The sequence below is a fragment of the Mytilus edulis genome, chromosome 3 (genome assembly GCF_963676685.1).
Source record: "Mytilus edulis chromosome 3, xbMytEdul2.2, whole genome shotgun sequence".
Taxonomy (NCBI): Eukaryota; Metazoa; Mollusca; class Bivalvia; order Mytilida; family Mytilidae; genus Mytilus; species Mytilus edulis.
This window is the reverse complement of record NC_092346.1, coordinates 73,565,421-73,578,570: the sequence shown is the minus strand read 5'-3', so window position 1 is coordinate 73,578,570 and position 13,150 is coordinate 73,565,421. Positions and strand designations below refer to the sequence as shown.

At 30.4% G+C, this 13,150-nt stretch overlaps 1 protein-coding gene across 1 annotated transcript in view; it reads right to left on the bottom strand.

The window, feature by feature from the left end:
- Nucleotides 1–9,728, bottom strand: part of LOC139515414 (zonadhesin-like) — a 34,482-nt gene extending 24,754 nt beyond the window's left edge. Inside the window, exons 1-7 of the mRNA XM_071304985.1 lie at nucleotides 9,697–9,728; nucleotides 7,849–8,124; nucleotides 7,252–7,296; nucleotides 5,001–5,248; nucleotides 3,486–3,805; nucleotides 1,856–2,157; nucleotides 1,225–1,427 (exon numbers count right to left, since the gene is read on the bottom strand). Coding sequence (XP_071161086.1) covers nucleotides 1,225–1,427; nucleotides 1,856–2,157; nucleotides 3,486–3,805; nucleotides 5,001–5,248; nucleotides 7,252–7,296; nucleotides 7,849–8,092 — 1,362 coding nt within the window. The 5' untranslated portion in view covers nucleotides 8,093–8,124; nucleotides 9,697–9,728. The remainder of the gene's footprint in view (nucleotides 1–1,224; nucleotides 1,428–1,855; nucleotides 2,158–3,485; nucleotides 3,806–5,000; nucleotides 5,249–7,251; nucleotides 7,297–7,848; nucleotides 8,125–9,696) is intronic.
- Between the last annotated feature and the right edge of the window lie 3,422 nt (nucleotides 9,729–13,150).

Below are 13,150 nucleotides of genomic sequence, written 5' to 3'. Positions count from 1 at the left end.
CAGTAAAAAAAAATAGCTATTCGATCACACCTACTCTGTTTTTGTGATTCATTAGATAGGTATTTCACTTGACCCATATATTTCATCTTATAGTACTGTGATTTTTTTATGTTATAAAGTCAACCTGTAGCTTTGATATATAAAAATGATAGAATCTGAAGCGAAACGATGTATGAAATATTCTTGCTTTGTACGATATCAAGACAAAATATTCAACTCAAACACGCCCTAACATAAAAAGCTGCACTCGATTCTCTCTTTTCGATACAATTGTTACCCATTTTTTTGGATTTTTTTCTTGAGTCACATAATGGAAGGGCAGACACGAAAATTACTGAACTAATAGATTGATATGTTTTCCGTCAGTGGTAAATTTGAAGAAAAAAATCGGAGGTTATGCATTTTCTACATCCAACTTGAAAGATACCCATGTCGACGACTTGATATCTAATTGTTTTGCTCAACTATGTACTAGATAAATTGAAAACTTATGCAAATGGTGTTTTTAAAATAAAACACTTCGTAATTGAGAAGAAAATTGTAATTTCATTTGTTTCTATCAACTTTTAAATTTTTTGTCACAATAGTAAACATTAAAGTAAGCATTTATAGCCTTCTCTAACAAAGAGCTTCGATTCTTTTGTTCTATTTCAACCGGGTTTCCGACTGATTGCATCGGATAAATGTATGATTTTACATTACCATATCATAAATGTATGATTTTACATTACCATATCATGATAGGCTTTCACTTCTGAAATACATAATTATGATCACCTCCATATTGCATATTTATGTAAATTATAAAGTAGTGGGATGCTTATCTTGGTCAAATACTTATTCGTTAAAAGGGCTCGTTTAATATATATAAAAACAAATTTCTTACGATTCGGCATATTATGAAATAAACGAGAATGTTTTACAGATAAATAGATGGTGTATTCGAGGGAAAAAATACGTTCTAGATTTGTTCCCTAATTCTGACATATGCTTAGGTTTCAACATCCTCAGGCAAAGTTGAACATATAGCTTTTCAACTGTTTCGGTTCGTAAACATTTTTGACATTCACATGTTCGGCAAATAGCGTTATTGATAAATGGGAATGCCGAAAAGTGCTTGGGACGAATGAAATTTATAATAAGTTATTTTCATTGTTTACACTCATATAAAACGTTACCGTCTGGTGAATATGAGATGTTCGTCAGATAACCATATATAACTACCTTATAGTACTCATTATCATCAGCAATACATCCACACTGACTTTCGAGGACACATTTCTTGTCATCTAGATAATAACCTTCGTCACATACGCAGCCTTCAACAGCTGGTAAATCACAATCTTCATCAGTTGGGTTTTTGTTTTCACATGTTGCTGGACACTTTGAGCTGAACTTATATGTTGAATGTTCATCACACGTCATTGCTACAAATATTTAATCATATAAAATAGATATATCAATGATAAATGGTTATTATGCATTGAATATTTTATTAAGAAAAAAATAAACAGGAAAACGGCATTATCTCAAAAAGTTCTTCAATCCTTCTGTTTGGTTTTGTGAATATTCATATCCTGCTGCACACTTGGAACTCGTCTGGACGTGTTTTGCTCATATTAGTACAGACCCAGTGATTAGTCTTATATGGTAGATCACATTTGGAGAAAAGAAGTCAACAATTGTAGTGTGAGTGCTTTAATTATCTTTATCTTTATTTTGACAAATCGTTGACAGATCCAAATATACAACCAAATAACCTAGCCATTTTGTATATCTTATACGTAGAAACTTTTGTCAACATTTACACTGTATTTTTAAAGGATTTTATTATTGAAATTATAGTAGAACTTACGACAAAAGTCTGGTTTTCGCCACTCATCATATTCAAAGTCATTTTTCCTACAATTCTGTGCCACTGCATCTATGGCAAGACAAAGTGCCTCCTTTTCATATGGACCTCCTAAGTTCATGCAAACATCTACAATGCAAGCATCAAACATCTCCTTTGCCATTTTTGCATCGCTTTTTAAACAATCAGCAAATGGTGTCACCCCTTCTTGTCGATCTGGATTTATTTTTCCACAATATGTATCACTTGCTAAAATTTTGTTCTGTTCTTCAGTACATTCTTTGACAGGCAGTGATACAGGACATCTTAAAAGTATAGAAATAGAACACGTGGTATAATTGTCAATGTAAAAACTCTATAACAGAGACGAAATAACATAGAAGTTTACATAGAAAGATTGCCTTAAAACTCTCATAATGCTTGAAATGACAATACTTTAACAACCAAAAAGTCATTTATAAATTGAAGACTATCTTATCCTACTACATATCTATTCTAAGTTCAATAAATAAGAAAAAGACATTTATAATAATTTTTGATAAATTGACAAGATGTTTCCTTTAAAAATTATTAAACAAATAATAATTATACTAATGAATACAAAATAAGGAACTCACTTCATATATAATAGTAACATCAATTATTGTCCATTCCTAAGATTCGAATAATTCAGTTTCACACGGAAAACTCTCTTCCAAAAGAAGAGCCAAGTTTTTGTTACGTATTAATTTTCTTCGCAAGTTTCTTTGTTCCCTTCTTGCATTGTACTTTGTTTCCAACTTATCAGATATATACAGTGAGGTTTATCATGAATCACAGACCCGAATACTTTAACTAGAAGCTCTCAACTATAGAAAGTCCGGGTCGCTCATTTTTCTATATACATTGTCCATCCATCTTTTATAATTTTCAAGATGACAGGCAAAAACGCAAAATTATAAATGGCGAAAATTGTCATTCAAGGAGCAAGAATGGCAGTAAGGAGTCAACTGACGATTTTGAACAGTCAATTTATTTGTAGATCTTGTCTTAGTGATAATTTTTTTATATTTCATGTGTTTTTTTACCAAGATGAAAAGCACTATAAAATAGATAAAAATCGTTCTTTAAAATCAATAGCTCCAATAGGGGAAATCCAACAATTTCGACAAGAATTTGTCCTGTTGATCATTTTTGCAGTTCATAACTTTCTGAACTAGTTTTTACGTGATATTAAAATGGTGGTCTGAAGACAATATCTTATTTTTCAATGCAAGATTCTCACAGAGCAAATTAATTTTTCAATCTTATAACTTTCATTTTTCGCATGTCATTTAGATAAAGTAAATATATATGAGCCCATCATCAGTTGTTAAATTTAGTTCATTCAATCGATTGTTCAACTCTTAGTATTTTAAATGTTGGAAAGTGTAGGCACATTCTTCGACTTCTCAAAGTAAAACGTTATTGATATCAATTAAAAGTTAGCACTTTTAAAGAAGGAAATGTGCTTATGGTATTTCAGACATAACACTACCAAGAAAACTAAGGAACTATAATCACTTGTCAGTTGAGGAATATTTCATTCTCTTACAGGAAACACAAGCTTTACAAAATATGAATATCCTACAAAAATAGCACAACATTTGCTTACTCTTCAAGTTCTTCTCCGGAATCATCAATCACTTCCCATTCTTGTCCCCATAGAACATCTCTTTGTCTTTTAGGTACAGTTGAAATGTCAGTTCCGTTTCTTAGCATAAACCGGTTACCGTCTGTACAATCACCACATATGCCTTCTGCGTACTGTGAGTAGTTCTTAGGGACATCTAGTTCTATTCTTGACTTCCCATCCCATAAAACACGTATGTCACATTCTTCTGAATGTATTTCTAGTTCTCTAGTTTCTTTTCGAATGTTTATTCCACAATTTTCGATGTTGTATGCTAATGATGAAACTTCCAAGTTATTTACCTAAATAGATTGAATTTGTAAAAAAAAAAAATCTATTAAAACCTAAAGAGACATTTCATCTATATTGTAAAACAATTAATTAAAGAACACCTACTAACGTAAAACAATGATTTTTAAACACAAAATATGAATAGACAAGAGAAACGAGATAGTTTCTGTTTGCTTTCGGGTATTATAAATATCACCAAGAAATTCTCTCTCTTTCTTAATGATGTTTGTAATAGGGAGCACAGCCACATACGATGCATAACATCATCAGTTAAAACTTTGGAAATTTAAAAACTATAGCACAATGTATTATCAAAGTTAATATTGAAACTTTTAAAATTCAATTATTGCACTCCTGCCAACATAAGTATTGAATAGAACTTTCGCTTTTGATTGGTTACTGGTTTTTATGCACGGTTTCCTTTGATCCCTCAGTCTATACAATTTATCTTAGAAACGCCATTAAAGTTTAGCCTGATTGTACTCTTAAACCCTGATTTACATATCATTTATAAAGATTTTTTATTTTGGAAAGGACTCCTTTAAAGGCATCGTAAGATAAACATTTTCTTTATTCACGTTTTGACACAAGTTTGAATATCCTACATGAATTTTGGTGAATGATATTACGTGCAGTCATGCATATTAAATTTAATAAAGACAAAACAATTTAATGTTAAGACGCATCAAAATAGTTTTCTTCAAATCAGAGTTCCGGATTTCTATGAATTTATATAATGTAATTATCACTGTGTAAAATAAGTTGCTATTTGATGTACCAATGAAAACTGTTTAGGGGGTAAAATACTTTGACTTTTTTTTAAGAGTTATCACTTGATTTAGTAGTTGATAAATGACTACAAAAGTAGCAATATTTAGCGATTGACGAAGAAAAAAAATAAGCTCAAGTACTTCGCTTGTGTATTATTGACTTGAAAAAGTAAGTCGCTTGTGTATTATTGACTTGCAAGTCAATAAATAATTCACTTAACCAGATAAGTTGTGTATGTTCTAGGCCTGTACTGCTTTAAAAGGATAGTTAAACAATGGTGACCGATTTAGTTACTGATTCGATATACAAAAATATAATTTTTATACAATAGGATGGAATCTAGACTAAACTACTAAACTACAAACGAAATCTTCTTGTACATTTAGGTAAAGAATATACCAAAGCCAAAAGAAGTTATTGATAATAAATACCAACCATGAAGACACCATCTTTCATGATTCTAATTTTTTCACCACATATTGTAACATCCGCCATTTTTGTGTAGGAAACCGAGGTTTTTGTTCCTCTTCGTTCATTTTTGACTTCAACGTTCCATTTACACTTTTCGTATGGAAATTCCTCCGTGGACCTAGAAAACGTGTATTTACATATTCCTTGGATATCCGATTTGATGTTAATGAAATCGTAATAATGGACATCACCAGATCCAGTACATCGACAACCTACAATAGAATTGTGAAACACAATAAAAATTCTAGCATACCGTCTAGTTGCTATTACCTGACATACAATCTAATCTTATCAAAGTCCCAATTAATTGAATGACACACACAGCTAACAAGACAAGACAACTACAGGTTAGTCTTAAGGAAATGACAGATGTTTTGTTCAAATTAAAGTTGACAAGCTCGAAATCGTTCTTAATTTCTGAATCAAAACTGAATTTATTAAGTCTATAATGTAACTACAGATACGGGCATAACGAGCAAGCCAGAATACAAAGACCCTAAGATAGGACTAAAGGACTAACAGCGTAAAAAAAGGACAATCAATACAATTAGGGAACAAAAAGGTAAAACAACAAACATACTGATCTCCATGGGAATATCAAAATAGAAAGTCCTTTCTAAAATGACAAAACCGAAAGCTCAAACACATCAAACGAACGGAAAGCAACGGTCATATTCTCGACTTGGAACAGGCATATCGCATCTTCTGTCGATAATAATAGTACAGTTATTTGTATGAAAGTGGAACAACTCTATCTTGAAAATGTAAGATATTGATGTTATATCAGATATATTTCAGGTATTTATTCCTCTGTAAAACATCTGACAGTGTCAATGATATCATAAAAAAAAGGTAGTTGTTGTTGAAAATCTCACATTTGGTGTATTCAGCTTATTATTTAGCACTTGAGTTATGTGATATATCTTCAGTTATCGTCGCTAACTATAGAAATCATTTAGGAACATCCTCATTCCAAGCTGAACAAAGACGGACTTGGCTTTGCTATAATATCCTATTGTAACAATTAAATAGCTCTTCATATATTTAGGTGTTTATATGTCAATTTGGTAGGTGTGAGCGGTTCTGATGAGGGATAAAAGGATGAAACAAACAGAATATATTAAAAAAAAATATGCATAACTTTATATATGAGCATAAGAAAAGGAAAAAAAAATACCAAACTCTGAAGAAAATTCAAAACAAAAAATATATAGCCAAATTTCAAAGTCATGACAAATTTTTTCATTATTGTTTATTTTTTGATGTTAAACATTTTATTTACTTGTAACAATATGATAGAGAATATCTAGGATAATAACATTATAAGTTATATCATTCTGTATGTATCTTTCAACAATCCTAAGTACCCAAGTACACCTTGAAGCAGACGATAACGAATTTATCTCCATTCTTTATCCAAAACGGCAACATTTTCTTTTTTAATTTTTTTTTTATATAAATATCAGGTTTGATAAGTGTTTAAACATATTTATTTCTGTTCTCGTACTATGCACACCAACATTATTTATAATGTATACCTTGCAACAAAATTATTTTAATTTATCTGTAAAATTTATTCTCTTTGGCGGTATTCTGTTTAAGGTAACCCCATTATAGTTGACCGCTTACATGTTTTAAGATCTCACAGCGGCATTCTACTGTTGCCTTTATTAATTCAGCCCTTATTTTTAATGATTTTTGTATTTCGAATGTGTCATAGATCAAATTTGTTTTCGTTTAGTGTATGTTAACTTGTGTAAATATGTCTTTGTTTGAGTAAGTCATTTCAATTGATATTTAATAGTGTGTCTTTCTATGTTGGAACCTGTCCCATTGGTATTTATATTACATTTTCTTATATCAATTTAATGCTGAAGTAGAGAAACCAGAACAAATCGAGTTTGGCTCAATGTCGTGATCATTACGTTGACGTTCGAATAACGTTAACATGAGTCAGTTGCATATTTAGGTCAGTAACGGGATAGCCAAGTTATGGCTTTACTATGATTAAAGATCCTTTTTATAGAAAATATCGTTAGTGGATTACATATTTGAATGCACCTTATATGGATAAAGCATATGAAGTCCTATATAGTCTCTAGGGTAGAAGGTAGCAATATCCGGGTATTTGAAGACGGGTCATTCGCTAATTGAAATAAAAAACAAATTAATCCAGGCATATTTTTTATAATTTCTAGCAATTTATATTTCTTACCTGAACCACTTAATCTTCTCTTTCGATCTTTCCCGTTCTCTCCAACTAAAATATATCAATGCTTACAAAATCATGACTACGAAAAAAATCGGTTTTAAAAAGCATAGGAAAATAATCATTTATTGGGAGCTCAGTTGGCAGAATGTCATTTATCTAAAATAGTTAAACAATGGATGCTGTGTTATTTGTATATTTTTATCTTAATTAAAAAAGTATTAGAAAAGAGTCAAACACATCACCTAAGTTCAATAAATAAACTTCCACAAGGAAGAAAACGGTTGCCTCTGTGGAGTGTTTACAATAAAGTACCAAACATATCATTCACAGGAATGAAACCATTACCATTTCCAATGTGTAAATTCAATCATATTTTTCCAAAGAAAGGAAAGTTCTTTAAAGAGGGATAAACAAAATACAGAACTTAAAAAAAATAAATTAAAAATTGAAAAGACCATTACATCTGACAAAACCAAATGCTTAAGAAAGATTTATAAGACAGACTTATAGATAGTCATATTATCAAAATACATTAATATAAATACATTATTTTAATATATTTCTGTAATAATATCTACAAGAACTTAACAAAATACTTACCACATGTATATTCGACCGCAAGATACTTAGATGTATTTGGACATGGATCACCAAAAAATGCTTTGTTTGCTTGTAGTCTACATCGTTTCCTCCCATCACACTTCTTCTGGACAATTGCCTCGGCGTCTTTTTTGGAACAACCTGTTGTTTGAGCACTTCCGTCATTGCATGTATCTTTGTCAGCTCGACCATAAAATGCACTCAAGATTTTAATACGCCTTCTGCCTCTACACCTCAAAATCATCCTCTTTTTATAACAGGCAGTTTTACTTTTTTCTGAAAGATATGTTGGATTTAAATAAAAAGAGTAATTCATTATATTGGCCTACCTGAAAATCAATAATGATAGTCTTATTATCGTATCAAAAACGAGTAAATCACAACTAAACTTATAAAATAGTTCATATTATAGATAAATTTTGTTGATGGTTTTAATACGCATAGACCAAAAGAAATTAATCTTCCAGGTCAGGGTTTTGTTGCATCTGTGTATCTGATATCAAAAGGCCGATGTTTGGAGCAAACTAAAAAAAAACACAAAATCGATCATGTCCATATTTTAGGGTACAGAATTTACTTTTAAAGCAACAGTAGTAAAACGAGGTGTGGTAGATGTCTACACTTAAAGCTGCTAATAAATACCATAATGTTTCAACTGAATTACACAAGAAACCTTTTAAGTGAAGTAAAGTCACACATCACATGTTTGTTGAAAAGAAATGCCTAACACGTCTGAAATTTTTCCAATTATTTACTTCCATTTGACCAGAGAATTGTGCTCACCTTCATCATGTTCATAACATTTTTTTGTAAAGAATATAGCTAACGATCATAGGTGTGCTAAGTTTATCAAAGTCAAAATCCTATTTTTCTTTTTTATTTACGGCTTATCAACATATACTATTAAAACCCGCATTTAACTAGCATTCCATGTACAGGATATAAGACTGACGGTCTAAGTATAGATGTATTAACTGGAACGATAAAAAACAGCAATGTACACATGAATTATTGCTTTTTAAAATATATGCATATTGCTTATTTATATGAATTGAAACGCAAAATCAAAAAGACAGAAATGAATAAATCCATGATGTTTCGTCATATGTTGTCTTAAAACCGGCAGTGATTGTGCGATTGAAATAGCTATTTCAAAGCATCAACCCACTACCCAGTATTCTCGAGTACTGACACCAAAGTATGGACATTTAAAAAATTATACAGTAGACAAATAAAGTAGTTAATATTGTATTTCTGCCCAACAAAACTTTGATTCCTTGTTCGATTTTCATTTTGTGTCTTTGGTTGTAATATGTCTTAAAAGTTTGTATTGTGTTTTGATATTAAAATATGTTGACCTTCTAATTCACTAAAAGCACATTAATTTACAGAAGCTTATCAGTTAAACTCGTACCAAATATTGTTTTGTTTAATAAGCAAATATGTAGGATCTTCTTTGAATAGAATTCAATGTCAATGAAGAAACATGGAAACGGAGTCATATTTGAACCCCTTTGTAACTGTGTTGCACTGAAAAAGCTTTTTTTCAATCCAATTTGATAATTTTTCCCATCCAATTGATGAACATGAGTTCTTTGATATTTTGTTAATCAAATTGTGTGTGGTCTACATTGTATAAGAAAATTGTTCATGCAAACACTGATCTGATAAACAAGCTCGAAGTTCACTCAAGTTCATTCAAATTTGCATAGTCGTCTTCAAATACATCCCAAACTTTTCATGCAAATTAATGAAAAATAGATATTAAATTATACTTTGTCAGTGAAATGCATAAAATGAAACATTTGATAAAGATAATAAACGTTTCAAAGATCGATGTGGTATTACCTTTAACTTTTCTTGGTTCTTTTTTTGGGTTTGCGCCTGAAATAAAATTATTTATACCTTTTATTAGATCAATTTGAAAAAGTAACGATTTTTTTTTAAATTTAAAAACCATACTTTGAAGAGAAATAACTCTTTTTGCAAGTTCGTTTCTATGCATTTCAAAAGAGGGCTGATATTGGAAAGTGTTTTTTTCAGTTTAAACAAAAATGAATTATGTTAATATAGCCATTTCATATTATAAAACGTAAACAAAGGTAACAGTAGTATACCGCTGTTCCAAACTCGTAAATCCATGGATAAAAAACAAAATCGGGGTAACAAACTAAAACCTAGGGAAACACATTAAACACAAGAGGAGAACAACAACACAACATTAAAATGCAACACACAGAGAAATGGACCAAGCCTTAGACAAAATTGGATAAATCTGTTTATCACATAAAGATATATATTTTTGAAGATAACTTAGTCAACACCCAAATGTAGTTAATTTTCTTTAGCAGCAATTGGAAACCAATTTCAATTGACATATTTCAGTTTAACAAAACATCAATAATTAAAGAAAATATTTAGAAGTACATGTGGTATACGAAACTTTTGATGTTATTTTAAGAGAACATTTTGTTGGAAAAAAACAATGTTCTGGATAAATGAGACAATGCTGATACCTCGAAACACAAAAAGTTTACTATAACAATTAATTCAAAGTTGTTCAAACTTTTTGGCAAACTTTTACAAATGATGTCAATGATTGATACCATAAATTGTTAACATTATGCTTTACTTAGTCTATAACATAATCTAATGAAATATGAAAAAAGTATAAGAAAGCATATAAAATCCTATGTAAATTCAAGAAAAGAAAAATCAAATGCTCACCTCAAAATCTCAAGAAAGAGAATGTTAACAACTGTTACATTGATGACTTGGTACAAGATAATCATGATGAGTTCTTGCTGTTGTTTTTACAAGTTGAACCTAGTATTTCAGTTATTTATAGTTCCGTCATATTGACCATAGATATAAGTTACTCTATAAATACTAAAATTTTTAATATTTCTGTCTTTAATCGTAATAAAAAAAAATTGAAACTTTCAACTCTATTTTTGTAATTTGAATTATAAACTACCTTTAACATGAAGGACATGAAATTCCTATACAAATGAATTTACAGTATGCTTTGCCTGTTGAAAAAAGAAATCTGACGGTAACCTGAAGGATATGTATGTTTACTTACGGACTAACTATTGTTGATATCAGAGGAACAATATTATTTTTTTCAAGCTTTACATTTTCTTATTTTCATCTTGTCTATCAAAAACTCTTTTCATATATAAACAAGATTTGTAATCAGCAAGTAATCATATGAATGTAATCTTAAAGTTATCTAAAAGTAATCATGATTACACCTCTTTTTTGCAATGTAATTGATTACAATACGATTACTTGTAATCAGAAATGGCATGATTACTGATTACATAGGATTACACTGCAAATTATAATCGATTACAGCTGATTACGATTACTGATTACGATTACCCCATGCCTGCTTACAATTTCTTTTAACTTAAAATAAAACTGGAATATTAACATACATATTTCTGTTTAAAAAGATATTCCTGTCATAAAGTGAGGAACATCTTACAACTAAATTAAGTTCTTGATGGGTAATTGTAACAGAAAATATAACTTTTTTGACAAACGTGTTTCAATCAATACAACTTCATTTGGGTTTAAACTCCTATATGGCGGACAATTACATAATAGCTAAAATAAGAAAAAGATGCAAAGCTGATAATGTTACTTATTTGTTCAATTGATAACAGTTTGATAACTAAGCTCTTCTACATAAAATATCTAATAAAATTCTAAAAAATTAAATATTGCAAAAGCTTACCTTTACAGTCTAAAAACAAAAATGATATGTTACAAATTAATTTTTAGTATAGTATTCAAACATAATATTACAAAACTACATGTGTATACCTTTACCATAATCACATGTTTAACAAGACAATACCTCTACATATACTGGAATTTCACCTTTCATATAGTAAATAAACAAATGAGAATCTTTCGAAAATTAATTTCGAAGCCTCATTTATATAAAAACGTATATTCATATTCCATTGAATTCCTCTAAACTTTTAGGATCTTCATTGATTCACAAAATAAGATAGTTAGGAAGATAAATTCGTAATACATTATGCTAGTGATCCCGTATATATCTAATTAGGTCACATGCGCATTCTGTAACTTATATTATTCTACCTCCTTTACATTTGTAGGAATATCATGTGTTAAAGCGAACATATGGAGAAAGTGTATATTTAAACTTATGTTAGCGGTTGTGTTATATTTTGATACACGGTTAGTGTCAGTGTTGCTTTCCTTTATTAAAAAGTAGGTTCCTAATAATGAAGATTCGATTACTTTAATAACCAGATATTGCAATGAAAGTGAAATACAATTCACAGAAAGTGTGTTTGTGATCAGTATGCTAAAACTGCATTTTAAGACTGATTCATAGTTGATATATAATTTCAAATCAAGCAACAATTACATAATCTTATAACTAATATTACCTTTAATACGATATGTGACTTTAAATTTCCCAGAACATTTTTTTCTAACTATAAAGTCATTCTTCCTCTTTCTTAATCTGTAATCTTTCTTTTTACATGAACCTTCCAAAAGCTTTACTCTTACAACTCTCTTAAGATCTGATGCTTCAACTTTACAAGATTTCCACTTTTTCGTTTCAGCTGTACAGTCAACTGTTACGTCTTTTTTGCAAGATGCAGGAAGAGCTGTAAATTATCAAATGACAGCTCATTCAGCACAATGTATGAAAACATCTTGCATCTATTAAAAGAGGGACGAAAGATACCAAAGGGACAGTCAAACTCATAAATCTAAAACAAACTGACAACGCCATGGCTAAAAATGAAAAAGACAAACAGAAAAACAATAGTACACATGACACAACATAGAAAACTAAAGAAATAAACAACACGAACCCCACCAAAAACTAGGGGTGAAATCAGGTGCTCCGGAAGGGTAAGCAGATCCTGCTCCACATGCGGCACCCGTCGTGTTGCTTATGTGATTACAAATCCGGTAAATAGTCTAATTCGGTAGGTCAAATTCATGAAAGGGAAGGGGATTGTAGTTACGACGTGAGGAACATATCCGATATCATTTGTGAAATGGTTATTCCATAACGGTCAACCAACTCGTGATGGCGTCCGTAAAATTTACGAAGGTATGATTTCAACTTCACCATTTGGAACTCTTGATTTAATAGCTTCCTTGTGAGCAGTAAACCTCTATCAAGAAAATCATGATAGGAAATGCAAGCACGGGAATATCGTATCAATTGAGAGATATATACCCCGTATGCAGGTGCTGCTGGAATGTTGCTACTTAGAAATGGAAAGTTCACAATTGGACG